Source organism: Oryza sativa, chromosome 1 (genome assembly GCF_034140825.1).
Source record: "Oryza sativa Japonica Group chromosome 1, ASM3414082v1".
In the NCBI taxonomy this organism is placed as follows: domain Eukaryota; kingdom Viridiplantae; phylum Streptophyta; class Magnoliopsida; order Poales; family Poaceae; genus Oryza; species Oryza sativa.
Window position 1 is genome coordinate 38,571,278 of NC_089035.1, and position 19,787 is coordinate 38,591,064.

General features: G+C 45.6%; 2 protein-coding genes and 1 long non-coding RNA gene across 6 annotated transcripts; 1 reads left to right on the top strand and 2 right to left on the bottom strand.

Annotated features, from left to right (window-relative positions):
- The first annotated feature begins 7,692 nt into the window (after positions 1–7,692).
- On the top strand, positions 7,693–10,761 carry LOC4324771 (patellin-3). Its single transcript, XM_015765817.3, has 4 exons — positions 7,693–9,267; positions 9,707–9,831; positions 9,923–10,064; positions 10,167–10,761. Exons 1-4 carry the CDS (start codon positions 7,954–7,956, stop codon positions 10,425–10,427), a joined length of 1,842 nt encoding a protein of 613 aa, XP_015621303.1. The 5' UTR covers positions 7,693–7,953; the 3' UTR covers positions 10,428–10,761.
- Positions 10,762–13,913: 3,152 nt separating this feature from the next.
- LOC136354699 (uncharacterized) lies at positions 13,914–14,375 on the bottom strand. The gene is made up of 2 exons (XR_010738275.1): positions 14,239–14,375; positions 13,914–14,066 (listed from the first exon to the last, which is right to left on the bottom strand). It is a non-coding gene; the product is annotated as an uncharacterized lncRNA (long non-coding RNA).
- Positions 14,376–15,173: 798 nt separating this feature from the next.
- LOC4324772 (uncharacterized) lies at positions 15,174–17,813 on the bottom strand. Of its 4 annotated transcripts, none has more exons than XR_001546879.3 (6): positions 17,430–17,813; positions 17,206–17,337; positions 16,856–17,090; positions 16,530–16,752; positions 16,204–16,319; positions 15,174–15,836 (listed from the first exon to the last, which is right to left on the bottom strand). XR_001546879.3 is itself a non-coding variant. In XM_015787910.3 (6 exons), the coding sequence occupies exons 1-6, from the start codon at positions 17,793–17,795 to the stop codon at positions 15,827–15,829; spliced, it is 1,077 nt and encodes a 358-aa protein (XP_015643396.1). In that variant the 5' UTR covers positions 17,796–17,813; the 3' UTR covers positions 15,174–15,826. The 4 variants fall into 4 exon arrangements, 2 of the variants coding, with proteins under 2 accessions (XP_015643396.1, XP_066162318.1); XR_010738273.1 differs by having other exon boundaries at positions 16,204–16,431; XM_015787910.3 differs by having other exon boundaries at positions 16,204–16,314.
- Positions 17,814–19,787: the final 1,974 nt, after the last annotated feature.

Sequence of the window (19,787 nt, forward strand, 5' to 3'; positions counted from 1 at the left end):
TTATGCGTGACTTGTCTTTTTAATTTTTTTCATAATTTTTTCAAATAAAACGGAGGGTCAAACGTTAAACACAGAAACCAGGTTTGTCTTTTTTTTTATTTTTGAGACGGAGGGAGTAGGAGTAAAATGGGACTTTGGAAGTAGAGGTAAAATGGTCAGATGCTCGAAAAGCTGGGACATCATAGGTAGAGTCTGCCAAAAAGAGTGGGCTAGTACTCTTTTGACGCACTCCAGTCCTTTGGTGTCAGTTGGACCGGTATGTATAGGAGCTGGTACACCATGGTAGAATGACACCCATTTATTCCTTTTCAGTTTATGGAAAAGGCTGTGTTTAGTTAGCGAAAAAAGTTGAAAGTTTAGACTGTATTTAGTTCGTTGAAAGTTTGAGAAAAGTTGAAAGTTTGAAAAAAAATTTAGAAGTTTATGTGTACATAAAAGTTTTAGATGTGATAAAAAGTTGGAAGTTTGGGGTAGTTAGGGTGAACTAAACACGGCCAAAAAAAACTTCTATTACATGTTACCTCCTTCAAAAAAACGAATTTAGAATAGGATGTATAAACACACCCTACAGAAACTAGGTGCCGTGTGAATACATTTTCTTTTTTCTTTTGTTGAAGACGTGAATACTTTTGTCTTGGCAAAATGCAAACAAACTAATGAGTAGACCGTATGGTTTTCAGACTTCAGGCTAGTATGCCCTTTCTACTCCTTCCATGTTTCTCACTATCCTTGCCGTGCCAATGTGGTCACTGTCTATGGCATGTGCGGACGTGCCGATTAACCGGGCCACAGTGCCATTTTGTTAACTGAATCAGGTCGGCGCGATATAAAGTCTTGCTCTCCCCATGGATTCACGGTACAGCGATGGCTCCACGTCGCCGTCGTTTCGTGCCACGCGACGCGACACGCATCGCCGGCTGCTAACCTCGAGATTGCCTTGGCCGCGGTCAGCTCTCCAGCTGCTTTCAGTTTAATCCTGCAAATTTTCGTCGGGGTGTGGTGCAGCCGTGCAGGTTAGGTTCGCGGGAACATGCCCTCATTGACTCTTGCGAGTATCATGGCACTGTGTGTTTTCTACACATGTGTTTCTATTGTCGTTTCCGTGTCTGGATACCAGCTCGTTGCTTGACTTGCTAGGATCCCTTCTTGTCTGCTGGTTGAGGCAGGGAAAGATGCCACCAAGTTTTGCCTACCGGAGTACTCCTATACTGTACCTTGTCAAACCTACTGTCTGACGACAACGTCGTTGTTATGTACTCCGCGTCAGTAGTGCTGGTGCACAACGCTCTGCTCCTTTCGTCAAATACCGACCTGTTTTTATTCCTCACGGCAGGGAACGGAGCAGTAATGGTCCAGTACAGTGTTGCATTGACTCCCTTGAAAACTTGGACGAGCCCGTGACCTCGCGTGACGCTGACGGCTGAAACCTGCAGGCTTTGGGCACGCCGCCCTTGAACCAATCTCCGTTATTCCCCATGAGAAAAAGATTAGAGGTGATTTATTCTACACTTATTATGGAGTGAAATTATTCTCCTCAATTATCTCCTCTCCAAATCGAACCAGGCCAATTTAAGTACTACCTTGTATTAGTCGTATTCGTACAGTACTCCTGTATAATACGGAGTACGGGTAAGTAGCACGCGTACTCGCGGCCTGCATCCTCTTCGGGCTTTGGTGCATCCTCTTCGGCCTGCATCCTCGCGTACCAATATGTGGCCTGCTGGACCACACACGGACCTAGCAATCACAGTGCAGACCAATTATTGTGGGCCGCATATTGGTCACAAGGCCGACAAATAATACGGCCCTCAAGTAAGTAGCAATGCGGAGAGACACCGTTGTTTACGGGCTCTTCATGCCGCTGGAAATCTGGTCCGAACTGAAGGTGAGGGGTTGGGCCACAAGACGGCGGCGTAACTCGGTAATTGAGCTTTCGAGAGGGTGGCGATGTACGTTTGGGCTGTGTGATTTACACAAGACAGTTTTTCCTTTTTAGGAGAAAGGCTTTGTGTACTTGGCGAGTGGGCTGGATTTCCACCGGTGGTTTCCTTTTGTTTTTGCCTTTTTTTTTTTATCATGGTGTCCTTTTGTTTTTTTTGGGAATAAGTTTATTTTAGATCCCTTAACTTGACAGCAACTTCGATTTTCGTCCTTGAAGAAAAAACAAGTACAACGGGACCCACCGTTGTCAAAATTGGTGCAATATAGGTTCCATGACAGTATAGTGGGTGTTTTTTATCTGATGTGGCAATTTGACCCGAGTCAACCGTGCCGAGTCAATGTGGGTCCCACATTGGCCACAGTTCAGTTGTTGGAGGACTTGGAGCTGGAGTAGGCCAATTGCGTCGTTGTGGGCGGTTGCGGCGAAAGGTTGGGACATCGGGCGGCGGCGAGCTCACTCGTGACAGGCGGAGGTGATGGCACGTTCACTAGTAGAGGTGGGGACGACTTCACAGGTGTTTGGGTCGATGTCAGTGGAGGCGGTGAAGGCGTCACTAGAGAAGGACAACGTGCAATGAGGTGGACGACAACCGGCATCCATGAACCGTTGTGCCCCCTACTCCAGCGGCCACCACGGTCGCCTCACTCCAGCAACTCCTCCGCTAGTCCTCGCTCCCGCCGCATCTCATCGCTGACAAGCTCTCTTCATCCTCCTCCTCTGTGTGGCCGACACAGTGGCAATGGGGATATGGGGTTGCGCCATTGTGTGGGAGATTGTGACGAGACAAGCCAACGATGACGACGTCAGGCGCGAGGAAGATGACGACGTCGGAGAGGAACGATAGCGAGAGAGGGGCCTACAGCCACCGCCAGCCTAGCCGCCACCGGGGACCAGCTTCGTCTAGGGCGATGCTGACATCCTCCCCCTCCCCGACAAGCGTCCCTCAACCCTGCTTCATCGGCTGGCGGGATTGGACTCATAAAAAGAAGGGGAGAGAAAAGGGCAAAGTGAAAGAGAGAGGGGGAAGAACAAGCTAGGGGAACCCTGACATGTAAGGCCCACGCTGATTTAGATTGCCACATCGGACGAAATCAAATCGAACTGACTGTCAAGTTAAGGGACCTAAAATAAACTTATTCCTTTGTTTTCCGTAACACGTATGTGCAACTGGTTCTTCTAGTTTGCAGTTTGAGACAACTCAAAAGCTTAGAAGTCCGAGTACAGCGGAAATAGAAATATGAACAGAGGAACAATCGTATGCAAACATAGGTGATGTTCTTTTCTTTTTTTTTCTTTTGAAGATAAAGATGAGAATAAAGATTAAGTTTTTTTACTAAAACAATATGGTATTAACATATGATTGATTGAGTTTTAATTATTATAAACTTGAAAAATATATTATTATGATATTTTAGAGCAACTTTCATATAGAAAGTTTTCACACGAAGCGCACCGTTTAGCAGTTTGAAAAGTGTGCCACGAAAATTTTTATCCTCACTTTTGTTGGAGAAAAAAAAGACCTATGAAAAGAAAAGTATATGAAATTGTGCAGCCTTGTTGCAGGTGTTAATATCGCATCAGGCACTGGCAGTACAGCTACTCCATACCATGACCGTTTCCCATCTATGATTATCCCATAAATATATGCATGTCAAGTTGACATTTGACAACCCAAGTTTGTTCCCACCCAACGCGGACCAATCAAATAAGGCCATGTTTAATTCGCGAAATGAAAATTTTTAGATGTTACATTGGGCGTTTGATTCGATGTTGGAAGGGGTTTTCGGACACGAATAAAAATACTAATTTCATAACTCGTCTGAAAACCGCGAGACGAATTTATTAAGCCTAATTAATCCGTCATTAGCACATATGGGTTACTGTAGCACTTATGGCTAATTATAGACTAATTAGGCTCAAAAGATTCATCTCGCGATTTCCATACAAACTGTGCAATTAGTTTTTTATTTTATATCTAATGTTCTATGTATGTGTCTAGAGATTCGATGTGATTTTTTTTTAAAAAAATTGGAAACTAAACAAAGCAACAAGACATAAACAAAGGCAGAACAAAAGAAAGCTACGCCAGGTCGCTCGACTCCATGGCTGTGTAAGAGGTCGAATTTATCCTATTTTCTAAAAGAAAGAAGATCAACTTCGACAAGTTGATATGTGGTAGGACCCTAGTTATCAACGGATCAACCCTACACAGATCACCTCGACCAATCGATAAGTCCGACGACACGGCAACACGGCTACTTGTTCCCAGACTGGCACGACGACTGTATAATATATGCGACCGTATAACGTGCGTAATTGATGCTCAATTCGGCGAGGAAACAGAAGAAAAAAAAGAAACAAAAACGAATGGAATCCAGATGGGATACCGATCATGTGCCGGCCGTATAATCTTCAGACTTGAGGACAAACACGACACATGAACACAGAGACGTTAGAGGCACCATGCATCTCCAGGTCCCACGTTTTCAGGAATCCAATCAGGGATGGCCGAGTCAGTCAGTAGTGGAGGTCACATTTTCAGTTTCAGGTTAGAGACTTCATTTTATTTTTCTTTTCATTTTGATTAGTTGAGGTAGTTCAGTGCTCAATTAAGTCATTTACGATTAAATTAACTATGCATCAACTACTACTAATCTATCACCAATTGGAGCTTTGGAAAAGGAGAGGAAATGCTAGTACGATATCGAAGAATGATGTGGTCAGGTTGGTAATGGTTGTCTACAGAAAAGAAAAGAGAAAAGAAAACGAAAAGGGTTGGTGATGGTTTGTCTGTCCCAGCCATGAGCGAGCTGTACACCGCCTAATCACACCTCCAAACACCGGTTTAATTCAATCGTTGTCCCAATCAATCATCCTGGGGGACCTTAATTGCAGCATTGGTTTATGCCTGGATCAATCATCGATCCATTTTCTCTGTATTAGTTGGGAGCTAATCCATCTCATCTTGGGACTTAATTTGGAGCAAAGCTCCAAAAATATATTCCATGCATGGGGTATTATATTATTGAATTGTGCTACTGCAAATGAGGCCATTTTTCTGAGCATGGAACTGAAACCATCATGTAGAAGGGGACCTGGCTCTTTTATGGATACCAATGGTTGATCACATCCTACAGGTGCCCGTGTCACCCCCGGAAATGAGGGATTAGCTTTGCTAATTAGGTGTTGCTTTTGGTGGTACGACATTGTTGCCGTGCATGCAGGTAAGCGTCGTGGAAATGAATGCGCTGAGTTAGTGGCATGCATATGCATATGTACTGCAAAATGCTAGTATATATTTTTGTATATGATGATTGTTCAGTTGCCAACCAACAGTTGGTTGCATAAAGAACAGTACATGATATGACACTGACACGCGAGATTGCAGTTAGATTTTCGGTTCGATGGGTTGTCACAGAGATTCCGTTTAGTTTAGGCGTTGTCAAATGTTCTAGTTCTACCAACATTATTCCCCTTTTATTTGAGGTTTCAATGTCTGAATGTCTGAATGCGTGCTTCAAAATTGCCCATGTTTGTGCCGTTGATTTGGTAGAGGAATTCGCATCGGTTGTGACGAAGAAAACATGGTCGAGATGGTTAAAACGACAATAGGATCCGGTAGCCTTGATCCGTCGGTTTCATAGAAAATGACCACGTGGAACTTAGGGAAATACGGATCATCCTCCAACGTCTAGATCAGCAGCGGCTTTGCATAGGATTCTCATGGCGAAGAGATACCTTCTCTGTTTCTTTACCAGGTGAGAAAAAAATAAAGGTACATAGGATCCGTGCAAGTTTCGGTCATGCATTTGACATGTCAGTGAGCCAGTCTTACATGTACAAAGATGGGTTTTCTGCCTCTAAAAATACAGTTCTATTTCGTCAGTTGCAGAGATAGCAGCCAATCGGACTGCAATAAGACGCCTGGTCGGTTGCCCAACGGGCGGTGAAGTGAATCTCCTCCATGAAAGTATCCATGTGATCGAATAGAAACAGATTTGTCGATTGGGTATTTGGATTCTTTTTAAAGATGATATTTGAACTAGTGACAGTAGTAGATAGAGAGTCGAACCAAATTTGTGAAGTCTAGATGAAACTCAATACAGTTATTACATGCCTATTCTATTTCGCACTCCTGGGGAGTATGGCTGTATGGGTGACTGCCTAGAGTGATGGCGTACATTAGACATCCAATGTTAGAGACTCAGAGGTCACTAGATCAGTACATTGGACGAACAGGTTTCATTAGCAACTTGGTTAGTTGGTCTCCATCCGAACGTGTTGAAATATTACAGTGAAATATCTAAAGTAGTGAAAACACTAATGTTTCTCCAATCCTGATTGAGCCACGTTATCCGTTCACTATGAATATTACATTGGAGTATGCATATGCATGCGTTCTATATAATTCAACAAATATTAAGTTCATTTCCAACGTTAACTTTTAAATCGTATGAATACATATAAAAAATTTACCCCTAAACTACTTTTCATTGATTCGGTTTTTTTTTCAGCCTTGGAGCAACGATGACGCTGCATGTGATGGAGGGAGGACGGAAATTTCGAGCGGTAGAGTCGGGTAAGATTGGCTAAACCTGATTGCGACTTGCTAATACAATATTTCTTGGGTCTCGTCTTCGTTTCCTTCTCTTTGGCCGAGTCACTAACACCAGTGGCGCTAAAGTCTGCAGCTGCAGAGACTATGGCACACTGTCTTGGGTTAAAATATCATGGCACCTAGACACCTGTTTCCAAAGTTAAGATCTTAGGAAGAATCCAAGATGGTTTAGAAAACGCTAATTATAAGAAAAAAAAACCGTTCTTTCTAGAACTCATCTGCTTGTCCTGTGCGATGGATCGAGATGAGATGACGGAGAGTTTCTGATCGATCGATGTGGCCCTGCATTTCTGGTGAACACCAATGGATGCCTGGCAACTCTACTGGAGTGCTTCCAAAATGGTGTTGACAAGAATACGTTGATTAGTTCATGTTTGCTTTCTTAATCGAGATCAGATCACAGAGCTTTCGATCCGTTAGGTACAAAGCATGCTGAGCATAACTCTATGGCCGTCATTTGAACTGAACTTTAAAACTGAACAGACAGTCAGATTTGCAATATATTCAACCATGCCAAGTTATGCTAGCTCTGAATTCCTATTGCTTCTTCAGCTGAAAATAAATCAGATCTCTCTCCTGAGAAATTCAGCTATCAGGGACCTGCAGCATGTAAGGCTGCGTTTGTTCCTTCAGTATGATACGTAAAACGAAAAGCTCATCAACATATAATTGATTAAATATTAATTATAACAAACTTAAAAATTTATTTGATTATTCAAAAAGTTATATAGATTTTTTTAAAATATATTGTTTTATAGTTTAAAAACGTGTTAACAGGAAACGAGAAAATTATACTACGGAGTTGAAAAAAAAGAACATGCACTAAATCCTCCTTATTCCAATATAAATCTAATCGTATGCATTCAAAACTACATTTCAGTTTTTGTATTTTGTAGTTTCTATCAGCATTGGATTCTGCTAAAGTGCTATAAATCGGCAGCCCCCTTCCGATTTCCGCCGTCCATTTCATTTTTACCCAAAGAAACAAAAAAAAGTACAAACAGAAATTCTTAAAAAAAAACCCAGCAAATAACACGTCATTAAACGGAAACTAATCCGTTACATGACGTGGGCCCCACCCAGCCGCGCCAGCCCACCTATTCGTTCGGCTTCTCCCCCGCCCCCGCCGCCCGCCTCGTTCGCTTCTCTCTTCCCCTTCCTTCCATTCCAGCTAGCAACCGCAAGTCCGCAACGCGAGAAACGCAGGCAGCAAAGCAAGCGAACCCAAAGCTGGCCTCGCACTCACACTGACAGCCTTGCTCTCCTCCTCCCCCTATATCTCTCCTCCCTCCCTCGCCGCCTCCTCCCCAATCCTCCAAACCCTAATCCCCCACCTCACTCTCTCTCGATCTCGTGCTCTCCTCCTTTCGCGAGCGCGTTCTTTGGAGGGGAGATGGCGGAGGAGCCACAGCCAGAGGCCGCGCCCGCCGCGGTGGCGGCGACGACCGAGGTGGCGGTGGCGGAGAAGGCGCCCGTGGAGGCGGAGAAGGAGAAGAAGGTGGAGGAGGAGACGCCGGCGGTGGAGGCCGAGGCGAAGGAGGAGAAGAAGGATGAGGCGGCGGCGGCGGCGGCGGCGGGAGGTGATGAGGCCGGGGCGATAGAGGGGACCGGATCGTTCAAGGAGGAGAGCAACCTGGTGGCGGACTTGCCTGACCCGGAGAAGAAGGCGCTCGATGAGTTCAAGCAGCTGATCGCCGCCGCCCTCGCCGCCTGTGAGTTCAATCTGCCTCCCCCTCCGCCGCCTCCCAAGGCGAAGGTTGAAGCCGCCGTTGAGGAGACCAAGGCGGAGGAGACCAAGGCCGAGGAGGAACCCAAGGCTGAGGAGCCGGCCAAGGAGGAGGAGCCCAAGGCCGAGGTGGCGGCGGCGGCGGCGGCGCCGCCGGAGGCAGGAACCGAGGAGCCGAAGGCGGAGGCGTCGTCCGAAGAGGCCAAGACCGAGGAGCCGAAGGCCGAGGCGGCGGCCGACGAGCCGGCCAAGGAGGAGTCCAAAGCTGAGGCGGCGCCGGCTGAGGAAGCCAAGCCGGCCGAGCCGGAGCCGGAGGAGAAGACCGTCGTGGTCACCGAGGAAGAGGCGGCCACCAAGACGGTGGAAGCGATCGAGGAAACCGTCGTGCCCGCTGCTGCTGCGCCTGCTGCCGCCGCCACGGAGGAAGCCGCGGCGCCGGAACCGGAGGTGCAGGCGGCGGCGGCGCCTGAGCCCGTGTTGATCTGGGGCGTGCCCCTGGTAGGCGACGACGAGCGCACCGACACGGTGCTCCTCAAGTTCCTGCGCGCGCGCGAGTTCAAGGTGAAGGAGGCCATGGCGATGCTCAGGTCGGCCGTGCTGTGGCGCAAGCGCTTCGGCATCGAGTCCCTCCTCGACGCCGACCTCGCCCTGCCGGAGCTCGACAGCGTGGTGTTCTACCGCGGCGCCGACCGCGAGGGCCACCCCGTGTGCTACAACGTCTACGGCGAATTCCAGGACAAGGACCTGTACGAGAAGGCATTCGGCGACGAGGAGAAGCGGGAGCGCTTCCTCAAGTGGCGCATCCAGCTGCTGGAGCGCGGCATCCTGTCGCAGCTCGACTTCTCGCCCAGTGGCATCTGCTCCATGGTTCAGGTCACAGACCTCAAGAACTCGCCACCTATGCTCGGCAAGCACCGCGCCGTCACCCGCCAGGCCGTTGCTCTGCTCCAGGACAACTACCCCGAGTTCATCGCCAAGAAGGTACTAATGATTTCACTGCCATTGATTAGTGCTATTTGCGTAGCTATTTCTTTGCAACTGAAGCAATTTTAGAGTAGCTATTTGTGTTTGTAGGATTCAATTCTTAATTAATGCATTTGTAGTTTAACGTTGCAAGTGAATGATTGGGCTAAAACTTTGTTCTTTAGGCAATGTGATAAAGGTTGGAACTTTTAGGGTGTCACTGCTAGCTCTTTTGCACCAATTTTAGTACTGGCCTGAGTTGACTGTTGTCTTTTGGCGTGTGCTTTGTTGTTAATCATAGCGCGAGCTGGGATCTTTTCCTTTTGTTCTATCTTTTTCTGGTACGATCAGATGAGGGAGTTCTGTAAGGCTGTTAATATACCAATTTGTAGTTCATTCCAATAGTTTCAGTTAATGAAATGTGATCAAATGTTTTTGGTTGGGTCATGGTGTGCAGGTGTTCATCAATGTGCCATGGTGGTATCTCGCTGCCAACAAAATGATGAGCCCGTTCCTCACGCAGCGTACCAAGAGCAAGTTCATTTTTGCCAGCCCAGCCAAATCAGCTGAGACCCTCTTCAGGTTTTGCACACAGAAACCATTGAGAATCAATGCTTTTGGTATTTTCGATCTTCCAAGTTTAATTTGCTCATGTATTGCTATCTAAACGCAGATATATCGCACCAGAGCAAGTCCCTGTCCAATTCGGAGGTCTCTTCAAGGAAGATGATCCTGAGTTCACCACCTCAGACGCCGTTACCGAGCTCACTATCAAACCTTCATCGAAAGAAACCGTTGAGATTCCTGTCACTGAGGTTGGTCCTTGTGTACGTGCCAAATTACCTAGAACAATCTTTAGATGCACTGATCGCTGATACTGATTATTTCCCTATATATGAAATTTGCAACCTTTGTAGAATTCCACGATTGGATGGGAGCTCCGGGTGCTTGGATGGGAGGTGAGCTACGGAGCAGAGTTCACTCCTGATGCCGAGGGTGGATACACAGTCATCGTGCAGAAAACGAGGAAGGTGCCTGCAAATGAGGAACCAATCATGAAAGGCAGCTTCAAGGTTGGCGAGCCAGGAAAGATTGTGCTAACGATCAACAACCCTGCATCAAAGAAGAAGAAGCTCCTCTACAGATCCAAGGTCAAGAGCACCAGTGAGTCCGTTTGAGGTTGCAGCTGCCTGATCACCAGATTCACCACAATGGCAGCTGAACTCATTCCCTGATGGAAGAGAAACCTTTTGGTTTTGGTTCTTTAATTTATTGGTTTTGCTGTTTTGGTTCACATTTTGTATTTGTTTAATTAAAAACCAAAGTGAGCTTGTTTTTGTGATAGTTGGAAGGAGAGGGTTGATATGATATAATGACATCGTGATGGTTTGTTGAGGGCAGAGGACAAAAATTGTGGAAGGACTGAAGAATATCTGCTGCTTTGTATATCTGTCTGTACATTGCATCTCTGGATTCTCATGGACATGTTAAATTTAGAAGTACTTGTCATCATTCACCAATCCATGTTACCCTTTATATTTCTCCTCTTAATTTCCTTGTCTCTCAGAATCTGAGGGAATTATATAATCTTGATTTCCATTCTCTAACCTTTTGCTTGCCCATTTCCTGCAAGTAAGGATCAATTGCAAAATGATCATGGTTTCACTTGCAAAATGAGAACTACCCTCCATCCATTTCTTTTCTGTATCTCCTGTTGACTGAAAAGAAAACATGTTTTTTGACTTCTCCCTTTTGTAAATTACTTACTGCCTGACTTGCCTTAAACGAACAAACAGCATGAGGACAAGATGTGCAGGCCAAGCAGGAAAGCGATTAGGCATCTTCCAGGTGTTTGTGCTGCTAATGATGGCCATAAACTAAGCGTGGGTGGAGCAACATCCAGAACCTTGTTCCAAGGCTGTCATCGTGTCCCTCAAAACAATCCGCCAGCGCCAATCAGCCACAGGAGAAACAGCTGTTGCAGATAAACAAGGCAAAAGAACAATGCAGCAGTGCAAGAAACTCTCTCCTCTCCTCCTTTGACCACGACAGCAAAGGAAAGAATAAAAAAAACATAGGGCCAAAAGGCCTCATATCCAGTTTGGCCATGTGCAGTGCAAGGGAGCTTTGAAAAAAATTCCCTTGGAGGACGAGCAGAAGAGAGCTTTCAGCTTTGTGTGTGTGCGCCCGGGCATTCCGGCCAGCCATTTCGACAGGTTTGGTTTTGAGTCTCAAGTGTTGACACCCTGTGTGTTGCCCTCTTGTCTTTGCTTGAACCAATGAGACTGGCTAGAGGCAAAGGTCCCATACCTGCATGGCTGCATATGGCTGTGTTTTTAATGGCGAGAGGAAGAAGAAGAAGACGACCTGATGATTGATGATTAGTGGTGGCAAGGCAATGGCATCGACATGCACCATTTGTCATGTTTGACGTTTGCGTGCCCATTTATTCAGCGGCCACAGGACGTGTCTCCGGTTGTAAGAAAGGTTGCCAGTATCAAGATACTACTAGGTAGCATCGTTTTGCTTAAATAGTATCATATCGTAGAATCATATCGGAATATTATGAGATTTTCTTTTTTTACGTTTAATTAATACTTAAATTAATTGCATATAGCCATTCTATATAAAAAATATAGTAATAATATATGTCATGCAAATATAGACATTTATCAAGAGAAACCACGTTGGTTTTGATATATTTAACTGATTTCTATATAAACTTGAGCATATTTATTTACATTATTTTTAAACCATCTTATTTTAAATAATATTTTGTAGTATCGTAGGGATCGTACAATCGGGATATCACCTAAGATTTCGTAGGATCGTATAGTAATGAATAGTAGGATCGAGATACTATGAAATTTAGGATACTATGTGGGATCGGTATCGTTTTCACATGGTAGAATCGTAGTATCGTAATATACTATTATAATAATCGGGATATTGAAAACCTTGTGTAAGTAGGGACTCGCCCATATGCCAGACAGACAGCACCATGAGTTTATTTCTTCCTCCGTGTCAACCGGCTGACGGCTGGCCTCAACCTCACCTCGCTTGAGGAGTACTTCCTCCTTTCAAAATGTAAAGTGGCCCACTTTACATTTTGAAAATGAAACGGAGTGAGTGCTACTGATAGGAGTTGAGATGAGCACGGTGGAAGCCTCAGTAATTCCGTCCTCGCGCGCGCGCATGTCTGGGTCCCCGCCGGCGGCGGCGGCGGCGGCGGAGATCGCTCTCGCGTCGTGGGCTAATAAATTGGAACGCGACAGAGTTGCAACAAGGCGGTGGGAAGTGCGCATCCATGGGGGCAGTTGGAACGATACTTGGACCAGTGACCAGTCCGGATTGGGCTCGCCGCGGTGCAGGGACCAGCTATAGCTAAGCCAGCGACAATCTGGGGGCCACCGATTAGGCGCCGGTCCACGGCCACGGCCGTCCAGACTGCCGTACGTACACCGGACTCCCCCTCCCGTCCCCGACGAGGACATGGTCGGTGAGACGCTAATAGTAATAACTTTTGAGGTATTTTGTAGTACTACGTTCTCAGTGACAGTGCATTTGAGTAGCGGGTTGATGCGTTTGCCCGTACACGGACACAGCTCGTGCATGCGTGCGTGCGTGCTGCTCGCTCCCAACTGGCGTCCGCGCGGACCGGTCACGCCGCACGCGCAACCGGGGAGACGGACGGACAGAGCGGCAAGGCGGATCTGACACGCGAGCACGCGTGAGGACGGCGCGCGATTAAAACGGCTCCGATTCCTTCCTCCCTCCTGCGTTTTTTTTGGTCGTTCTCCGCTGCTCGTCTCGTCCTCCCGCGCGCGCCGCAGAGGGTATCATGTGGCCGCGGACTCGCGGTCCTCCTAACCGGGCGCCGGGCGCGTGAGGCGACGGGGTCGCGCACGCATCTCGCCTTGGGCTGGGCTGGGCTTCGCTTGCAGCTCGAACGTGTTGGTGTGTGCTGCGGGGGGTTTCGTGACTGAGGTGTCCCTGTCGTTTCTCCAGTTCAGCTACACGACGGATGCCGCGGCTCCACTCGCTGGTGCTGGTCAGTCCAGCCAATGCTTGCAGGATTGCGGCCGTGAATCACGCGCGGCGTATCGGCAATCAAAAGACTCGTACTCCTACTCTGCCACGCTGCCCGCACGCGTACGCGATCCACAGCGCGGTCGGTGGCCTGAGCAGTGTAATCGTGGATGGGATTCCTCCGTAACTTGGCGATGCAGGTAAATTAAACCTGTGTTGGTTGGTGACCCCATATCGTGTGGCTACAAAGCTGTTTGGTTTATGATTTGTGCAGGATTAGGCGTGTCTGGTTTATGCTTCGTGCTGCAGCAGCAGCAGCAGCATCGGTGCTTCGTCAGTTCAACACAATGCCTGACTTGTGCAATGTCCAGAGAGCATATGAGCAGATCCAGTGCTATGTCGTCTAGAGATTAATGTGCTCTAGTACCTTTTTTTCCCCAAGATATGACATGAAAGTCACACAGACTGTTTGCCAGCCGGTCGGCTGCGTGCTTGCATTGCACCACAAACCCGTACTGTTAATTGCTAACAGATGTAAGGTGAGCAGAAGCCAGCAATTGGCAATCTGGCATGACAAAGGAGAGCGTCGAGTTATTTCGGCTGCCATCAAACACAAGAGCTAAAAACACAGCACATGATGAGGATAAGTGAGCCACTTCATTTCAACTATCAGTAGACCAGGTACAACCAGATACATTTGGGTACCCAAATCTGCCAGCCAGACCGCCAACAAGTAGCGTGTTTCGCATTATGCATAGGTGCTAAAGGAGATGTTTTCAGTGCTACTCCTGCTCCCAATTAGGCAACCGCAATTAGGATTAGCACTCCATTTGGCGAGGTATAAAGGCGAGAATATAACAGCTAGGAAATGAAAGTGAATCGTTTTGTACTCCAGCTCCAAAGTTGTACTAGTAGTGAGTGAAGAAAGAAAGCAGGGAAAGGCGAAAACCTAAAGCATACCATGTTTTCGGGAACTGCAAAAGTTCTGTTCGGTGCTCGCTCGCTCTCCAGTTCAACTCTTGCATCCTCACTGCAGATTGATCATCATGACCGATTGTAAATCCTAAATCTCCTGTCGTTAATTATGTACCTGCAGATTTGACAGTACTATATTTTGTGCCAGAGCAACAGAAGTACCACTCATCGACTCAAGAGCTGGGTTAAGTTAGACAGTAAAACAACATTCTGAAACAGGCTGAAAAAAACTGACTCACGATTGCCCGAGAAAGTGAGGAAACAGTTGAAACCTGAAAGCGCTGAATTCTGTATACACAAGTAGTAGTACTGGAGTACTCTACTGAAGATGGGCATGACTTGAAGGCTGAACCTCGGATTCCATTTCATGGCAACGGTTGCAAAACCGATGCCCACTATTTGGGCTATTAACCCTTTTTGGAGCCTTGTATGAGTATACGCGACCAAAGTCACCGAGATTCAGGCCACGTGTCTCGGGGCAACGAGATGCTCTTTCGAAAACCCTTTACAACGTTCGGTGTTCATCCGTTGATTATCCTTGCAACGTTTAAGGTTGCAGAATTAGGATATCCAATGATCTTTTTTTAGATAATGTGGTTGATTAATAAAAGAAGAAGCGACATTAGTCGCTTAATGATGACAGTTCCTGTTGAAGAAAAATAAAGGGTTCTCTGTCCATGGGTGTTAGCAGATTTCACAAGCCAAACATATTACTCTTTATTATCTAAAAAAACAAGCATATTACTCCGGTCATACATAAGTGACATTTTAGATAATGACACAATCATCAATGCACTTGTTTTACAATATAGAACTTATACTACAACAAGTATAGCAAAGTTATAATATTTTGAAAATATTTTTGAGACGAGTCTAACCATATTACTTTTGAATGCTGAATTGAAATATTTAAACAGAAATTGACAATCAAGGTTTAAACATATTGGTTGTACGCATTTCAAAATGTTATTTATTTGTGACCGGAGGGAGTAGTACCCTAAACTGCCGCTACACCTTAATAACATTGCAGAATGCCAGAAAGAAAAAACCCTGAAGATCCAATTCTCACTAAAAGCATCGGAGGACACTTCATATCAATATATCATCACGACTGCCCTTCAGAATGCACACTTTGCTACTTCTTGAATCTTCTTGGTTTAAGCTATGTTGATAGTGTGACAGACGAGAAGAATTGAGTAGGCAGCTGTTTGATGACTCAGTATAGCTTGCACATAACCACGCACTTGGTATCAAAATGTGGGTTGGTACTTGGTTAGATACTACTCCTTGCTCTTCTAGAACCTTGAACGGCTACTGATACAAAATTACAGTCCTAGCACTAGACTACAACATTAACCAAACTGAAGAGGCAGTACATCTCACGTATGCTATATCTAGCCCAGGGCATGAGTGACTTGGGGGAAAACGACTGTAATGCTGGCAATGCGATTTCTACTCTGCATCTATAATGAACTGCATTTCTGAAATGATACTACAACAATAGGCCGCTAAAAGAAGAATAACTTATCAGGAATCCCGTAGCAAGGAGTTATTTGATGGATCCAAGAATACACTAATTTCCTCTGCAAAAAGAAGAAGAATATACTAATTTCAGTTTACTCCTAGAACCAACCACACCAAAAAGATTGACTTCACAAGTTTCTGCATATAGCCAAGGTGATCCAGGTACTCTGAGTTGGGCAAGTAAATTCATCTATTTAATGGCCAGTGTAGAAAGATTTCCATTTTCATATTTTTACCAGAAAGGATATGTTACAAAATTCTCTGAAAAAAAAACTAAAAAAATACCAAAACAAGTGAACGGCACAATCAGAGTGACAGGAACTAGCTATTTCTAACTAATATTTCAACTACCAACTCCTCGTTTTTATTGAATTTACATAGAGATTGTGATGAAGAAACATGGTCGGTACAGAATTTGAGTTTTACCTGATATTCTGCCCTTCGTTAAATTTAAGGATGAAGTCAGACAAAACACTGCTGTCGTTGCAAGAGTCCCTTGTGGATAACCATCTGTCATCAAGCTGAACTTTTACATCCCTGTGCTAGGAGAAAGCATAAGTTCATTTGCTATTAGGAGTGCTACCTACACTTCAAGATAGACTTGATAAAAGAAACTGTAGGTAAGCTCTGCAGCTCAGTAGGGCATTAAACCATCTATATGGCAACAAAGAATGAAGACATTAAGTACTTATAACAATGTAGGACAACCAGACATAAGATTTGAATATTCATGATTACTGAAAAAAGCATACCTCTTCAAGCTGAGAACTTCATAATTTTTCCGCAGGTAATCTGCATGCTTAACTAGAGCATCCTGGGCATAGTCCTTGCCAACAGTTCTAACTGCAGCTGTATTAAGCAAATTTTCCAATGAACCATGTTTCTTTAGAAGTTTCACTGCAGTTTTCCGACCAAAACCAGGAACAAGGTGCTGTATTCCTGGAATACCATCTGCTTCATCACCTATGAAGCACCCTGTGCAGAATAGCTTCGATGCATCAGTTAGCTAGATTTCCTAATAATGATAAAATTAACTTTACATTGTAGGATAATACATAAAATATAGACATATACTCACTGAGGCTCAAATCTGCGGTTGGGTCACACTTGTACTGTGCAACATAATGCCTCAGCGTATAAAAGGACCAACGGCCAATCTCAGGAATGGGCATAACTAACTGAACATCTTCAGATATCAGCTGCTTGAAGTCTTTATCTGGTGAGCCAATGACAACTCTAAAACCTTTCTGTAAAACTTGCTCTGTTAAGGTAGCCACTACATCATCTGCCTCATACCCATCGACTCTGACGACCTGAATTTGCCGTTTGCAGATTTGTTCAGCGTCAGAAACTCAGAGCTCTACCTAAGAAAACGTTGCCGATTTCTCGATTTTAGTAATCTGTATATAAAAGATCTGGTTCACCTACCGGAACATTGCACTCGCGAAGAACATCGATAACGCGCGAATCGGCGCCTGTACCAGGGCCACGAGGTCGGTGCGCCTTGTAGGACGGTAGCAGCCGCCGCCGGTACTCGTTCCCGCCCTCCCCGTCCAAAACCTAACACGAAGCAGAGATAATTTCATAAGTGACTAGCTGAGAGGAGCATGTAAGGACGATTCCTTCGTTGGGGTCTGGGAGTGCGTGCTCACGGCGACGACGGGGTCGCGGAGGCTGACGTGCGCGAAGAAGAGCGCGAGCCAGCGCGCGAAGGCGCCGAGGCTGCGCTGGGATCCGCGGAAGCAGAGAGGGTTGACGTCGAGGAAGAACACCCGAGGTTTCGCGGGCTTCGCGGGGGCGCCGTCCCTGCCCACCAGCTGCTTGCGGGAATGCCTCGCTGGAGGCGGCGGTGGGATGGAGACGGCGAAGGTGGAAGGGGAGGACGACGAGGATACGGAGGCGTACGGGGTCACGCGGAGGCGGAGCGAGCGAGGTCTACGGGGCGCCGCCGCCGCCGCCGATGACGACGACGCGACGACCGGAGCTACCGGCGCCGTGCTCACGGCGGGAGGTGGCATCGCGATGGCGCTCGGTTTGGTGGGAAGCGGAGATGGGGATGTGGATAAAGGGGGCTGAAATAAAAAAATAAAAAAAAGGAGAGATCCAAATATTGCTGGGCTTTTTACTAAACTTCATCTAAGTTATGGGCCAAAAGCCCATTTGCTAATAAGCTCTCAAGGCCATGATGTATTTGGCCCAGTACTGCTTCCTAAATACCTACTTCTTCCGTCCCAAAATATAACTACCTAGTACATGATGAGACATTATCGTAGTACTAGGTAATGTCCCATCACGAATCTGGAGTCCAGATTCGTAGTACTAGATAATGTCCCATCATGTAATAGGTAGCTATATTTTGGAACGGAGAAAGTAGTATAAACAAGGCTGAGTAAGTTGAGTTGAGTGAGAGATGTGCATGTGTGTACAAGGAAGATCACGGCACAGCAGGGATCAAGACATGAGTGAATTTATGTAAATAAGTCCAACAGTGTATTTACAAACAGAAAATAATATGTGAATAAATCTTTTATATATGTGTTCTTAGCAATCTAAAAGTAAAGGCTGAAAAATAAACTTCAATGAGAAAACCCTAAAATCAACTACAAATTTAAGGTTAAAAAAATCAAATTTTGCATGATAAGCATAAGCATAAGCGAAAAGATGAAGCTTTTAGATAAAATGAATAAGTTCTCTCTCTAGGTCCCTCAATTTATCGTCCAATATGATTTTTTTTTGTCCTCGGTCTAGAAAATAGGATACAAAGCATCTTCCAACTTATAAAACTGTACAAACGAGTTTCCTCATCAGTATTGACTCCGGTTTTAGCTAACGTGGCGCATACATGGATCATTTGACTAGTTTTTCGTTGCCACGTGGCATTAACATAGTGTTTGCATGGCAATTCAATGCGGAAAAATAATAAAATATGTGGGGCCCACATATCGGTTACACAAACAAAACAAAAAAACAAGTGGGCCCATGTGGCCACACATGTCATCATCACTACTTCCCTCTTCTCTCTATATTTCTAGTTTTCTTTTCCTTTTTGTTTTTTCTTGCTTCTTCCCCGATGGCATCCGGCGGCTAGCCGTGAGCAGCAAAGAGAAGGGCGGCCAATGGGAGCGCCGCGCCGCCGGAGTGGGAGATGTCACGTGGAGGTCGGTGTTGGTGTCAGCCATGGAGCGCGCAAGCTCGGTGGCAAAGATGAAGCCGTTGTCATCGCGGTCAAAGGCCCTTCCTGTCAACGATGTCATCGCCGCTACCGACCTCCCAACCCCCTCACCAGCCTCGCCAAGAGGAGGTCGAGCGAGTGGATCCGCGACGATTAGGTGTGAATTTTTTGCGCGTGACGTGTGTGAAAATTTCTTTCTAGCAATTTTTCCCTTCATGCATAAATTTCAGGATGATCCGATGATCACAAATCTAAAAGTTTCGAGGGTAAAAAACTTGCGAAAGTTTTCTAGCAATATATGGACCGCCATAAAGTATATGGGTCGAAACCTTTATTCTCATCTCTAACCTACCCCGTCCCAAAAAAAAAAGACTAACCCTAGTATGTGTCCGGATTTGTTTGCTAGGATTGGGTTTTTTATGGGACGGAACAGTAAAAACTTTGCAACCATGTACCTCTACTAGTGAAAGTATTCAGAGGGAGACATATCACGGCGTGACAAAACCGACAAGTATTCATGTACTATCTTTTGAAAATAACTTTATTCTTTTAGACATTGTTATTATCGTTTCCCGGCTTGAATCCAACCAGTAATACGCTGAAATATCCTAGACTTGATTTGTGGTACAGATTCACTGAACCTGGACTAGGTTGTCTGGCTAGCAACAACAGGGAAAGTTCAGTGTATCTATGACCTGTGACAGTGAAGACCAGAAGCTAGACTTCTTTTGATGCTTATGCTTTGCCGGCAAGTCTCTTTTGCCCGTTTTCTGTGGTAAGTAGGAGTACAAAATTCTATTAATGCTTATTTTACGTTACAATTCCATTAATTTTAGTA

Excerpts from the sequence above, each read along its gene's own strand:
- LOC4324771 (XM_015765817.3), top strand. The coding sequence starts at position 7,954 with ATGGCGGAGGAGCCACAGCCAGAGGCCGCGCCCGCCGCGGTGGCGGCG. Across the intron at positions 9,268-9,706 it reads CCGAGTTCATCGCCAAGAAG|GTGTTCATCAATGTGCCATG; the intron begins GTACTAATGATT and ends CATGGTGTGCAG. Across the intron at positions 9,832-9,922 it reads TCAGCTGAGACCCTCTTCAG|ATATATCGCACCAGAGCAAG; the intron begins GTTTTGCACACA and ends ATCTAAACGCAG.
- LOC4324772 (XM_015787910.3), bottom strand. The coding sequence starts at position 17,795 with ATGCCACCTCCCGCCGTGAGCACGGCGCCGGTAGCTCCGGTCGTCGCG. Across the intron at positions 17,338-17,429 it reads TCCGCGACCCCGTCGTCGCC|GTTTTGGACGGGGAGGGCGG; the intron begins GTGAGCACGCAC and ends GCTTCGTGTTAG. Across the intron at positions 16,315-16,529 it reads GAAGTTCTCAGCTTGAAGAG|GGATGTAAAAGTTCAGCTTG; the intron begins GTATGCTTTTTT and ends CTCCTAGCACAG.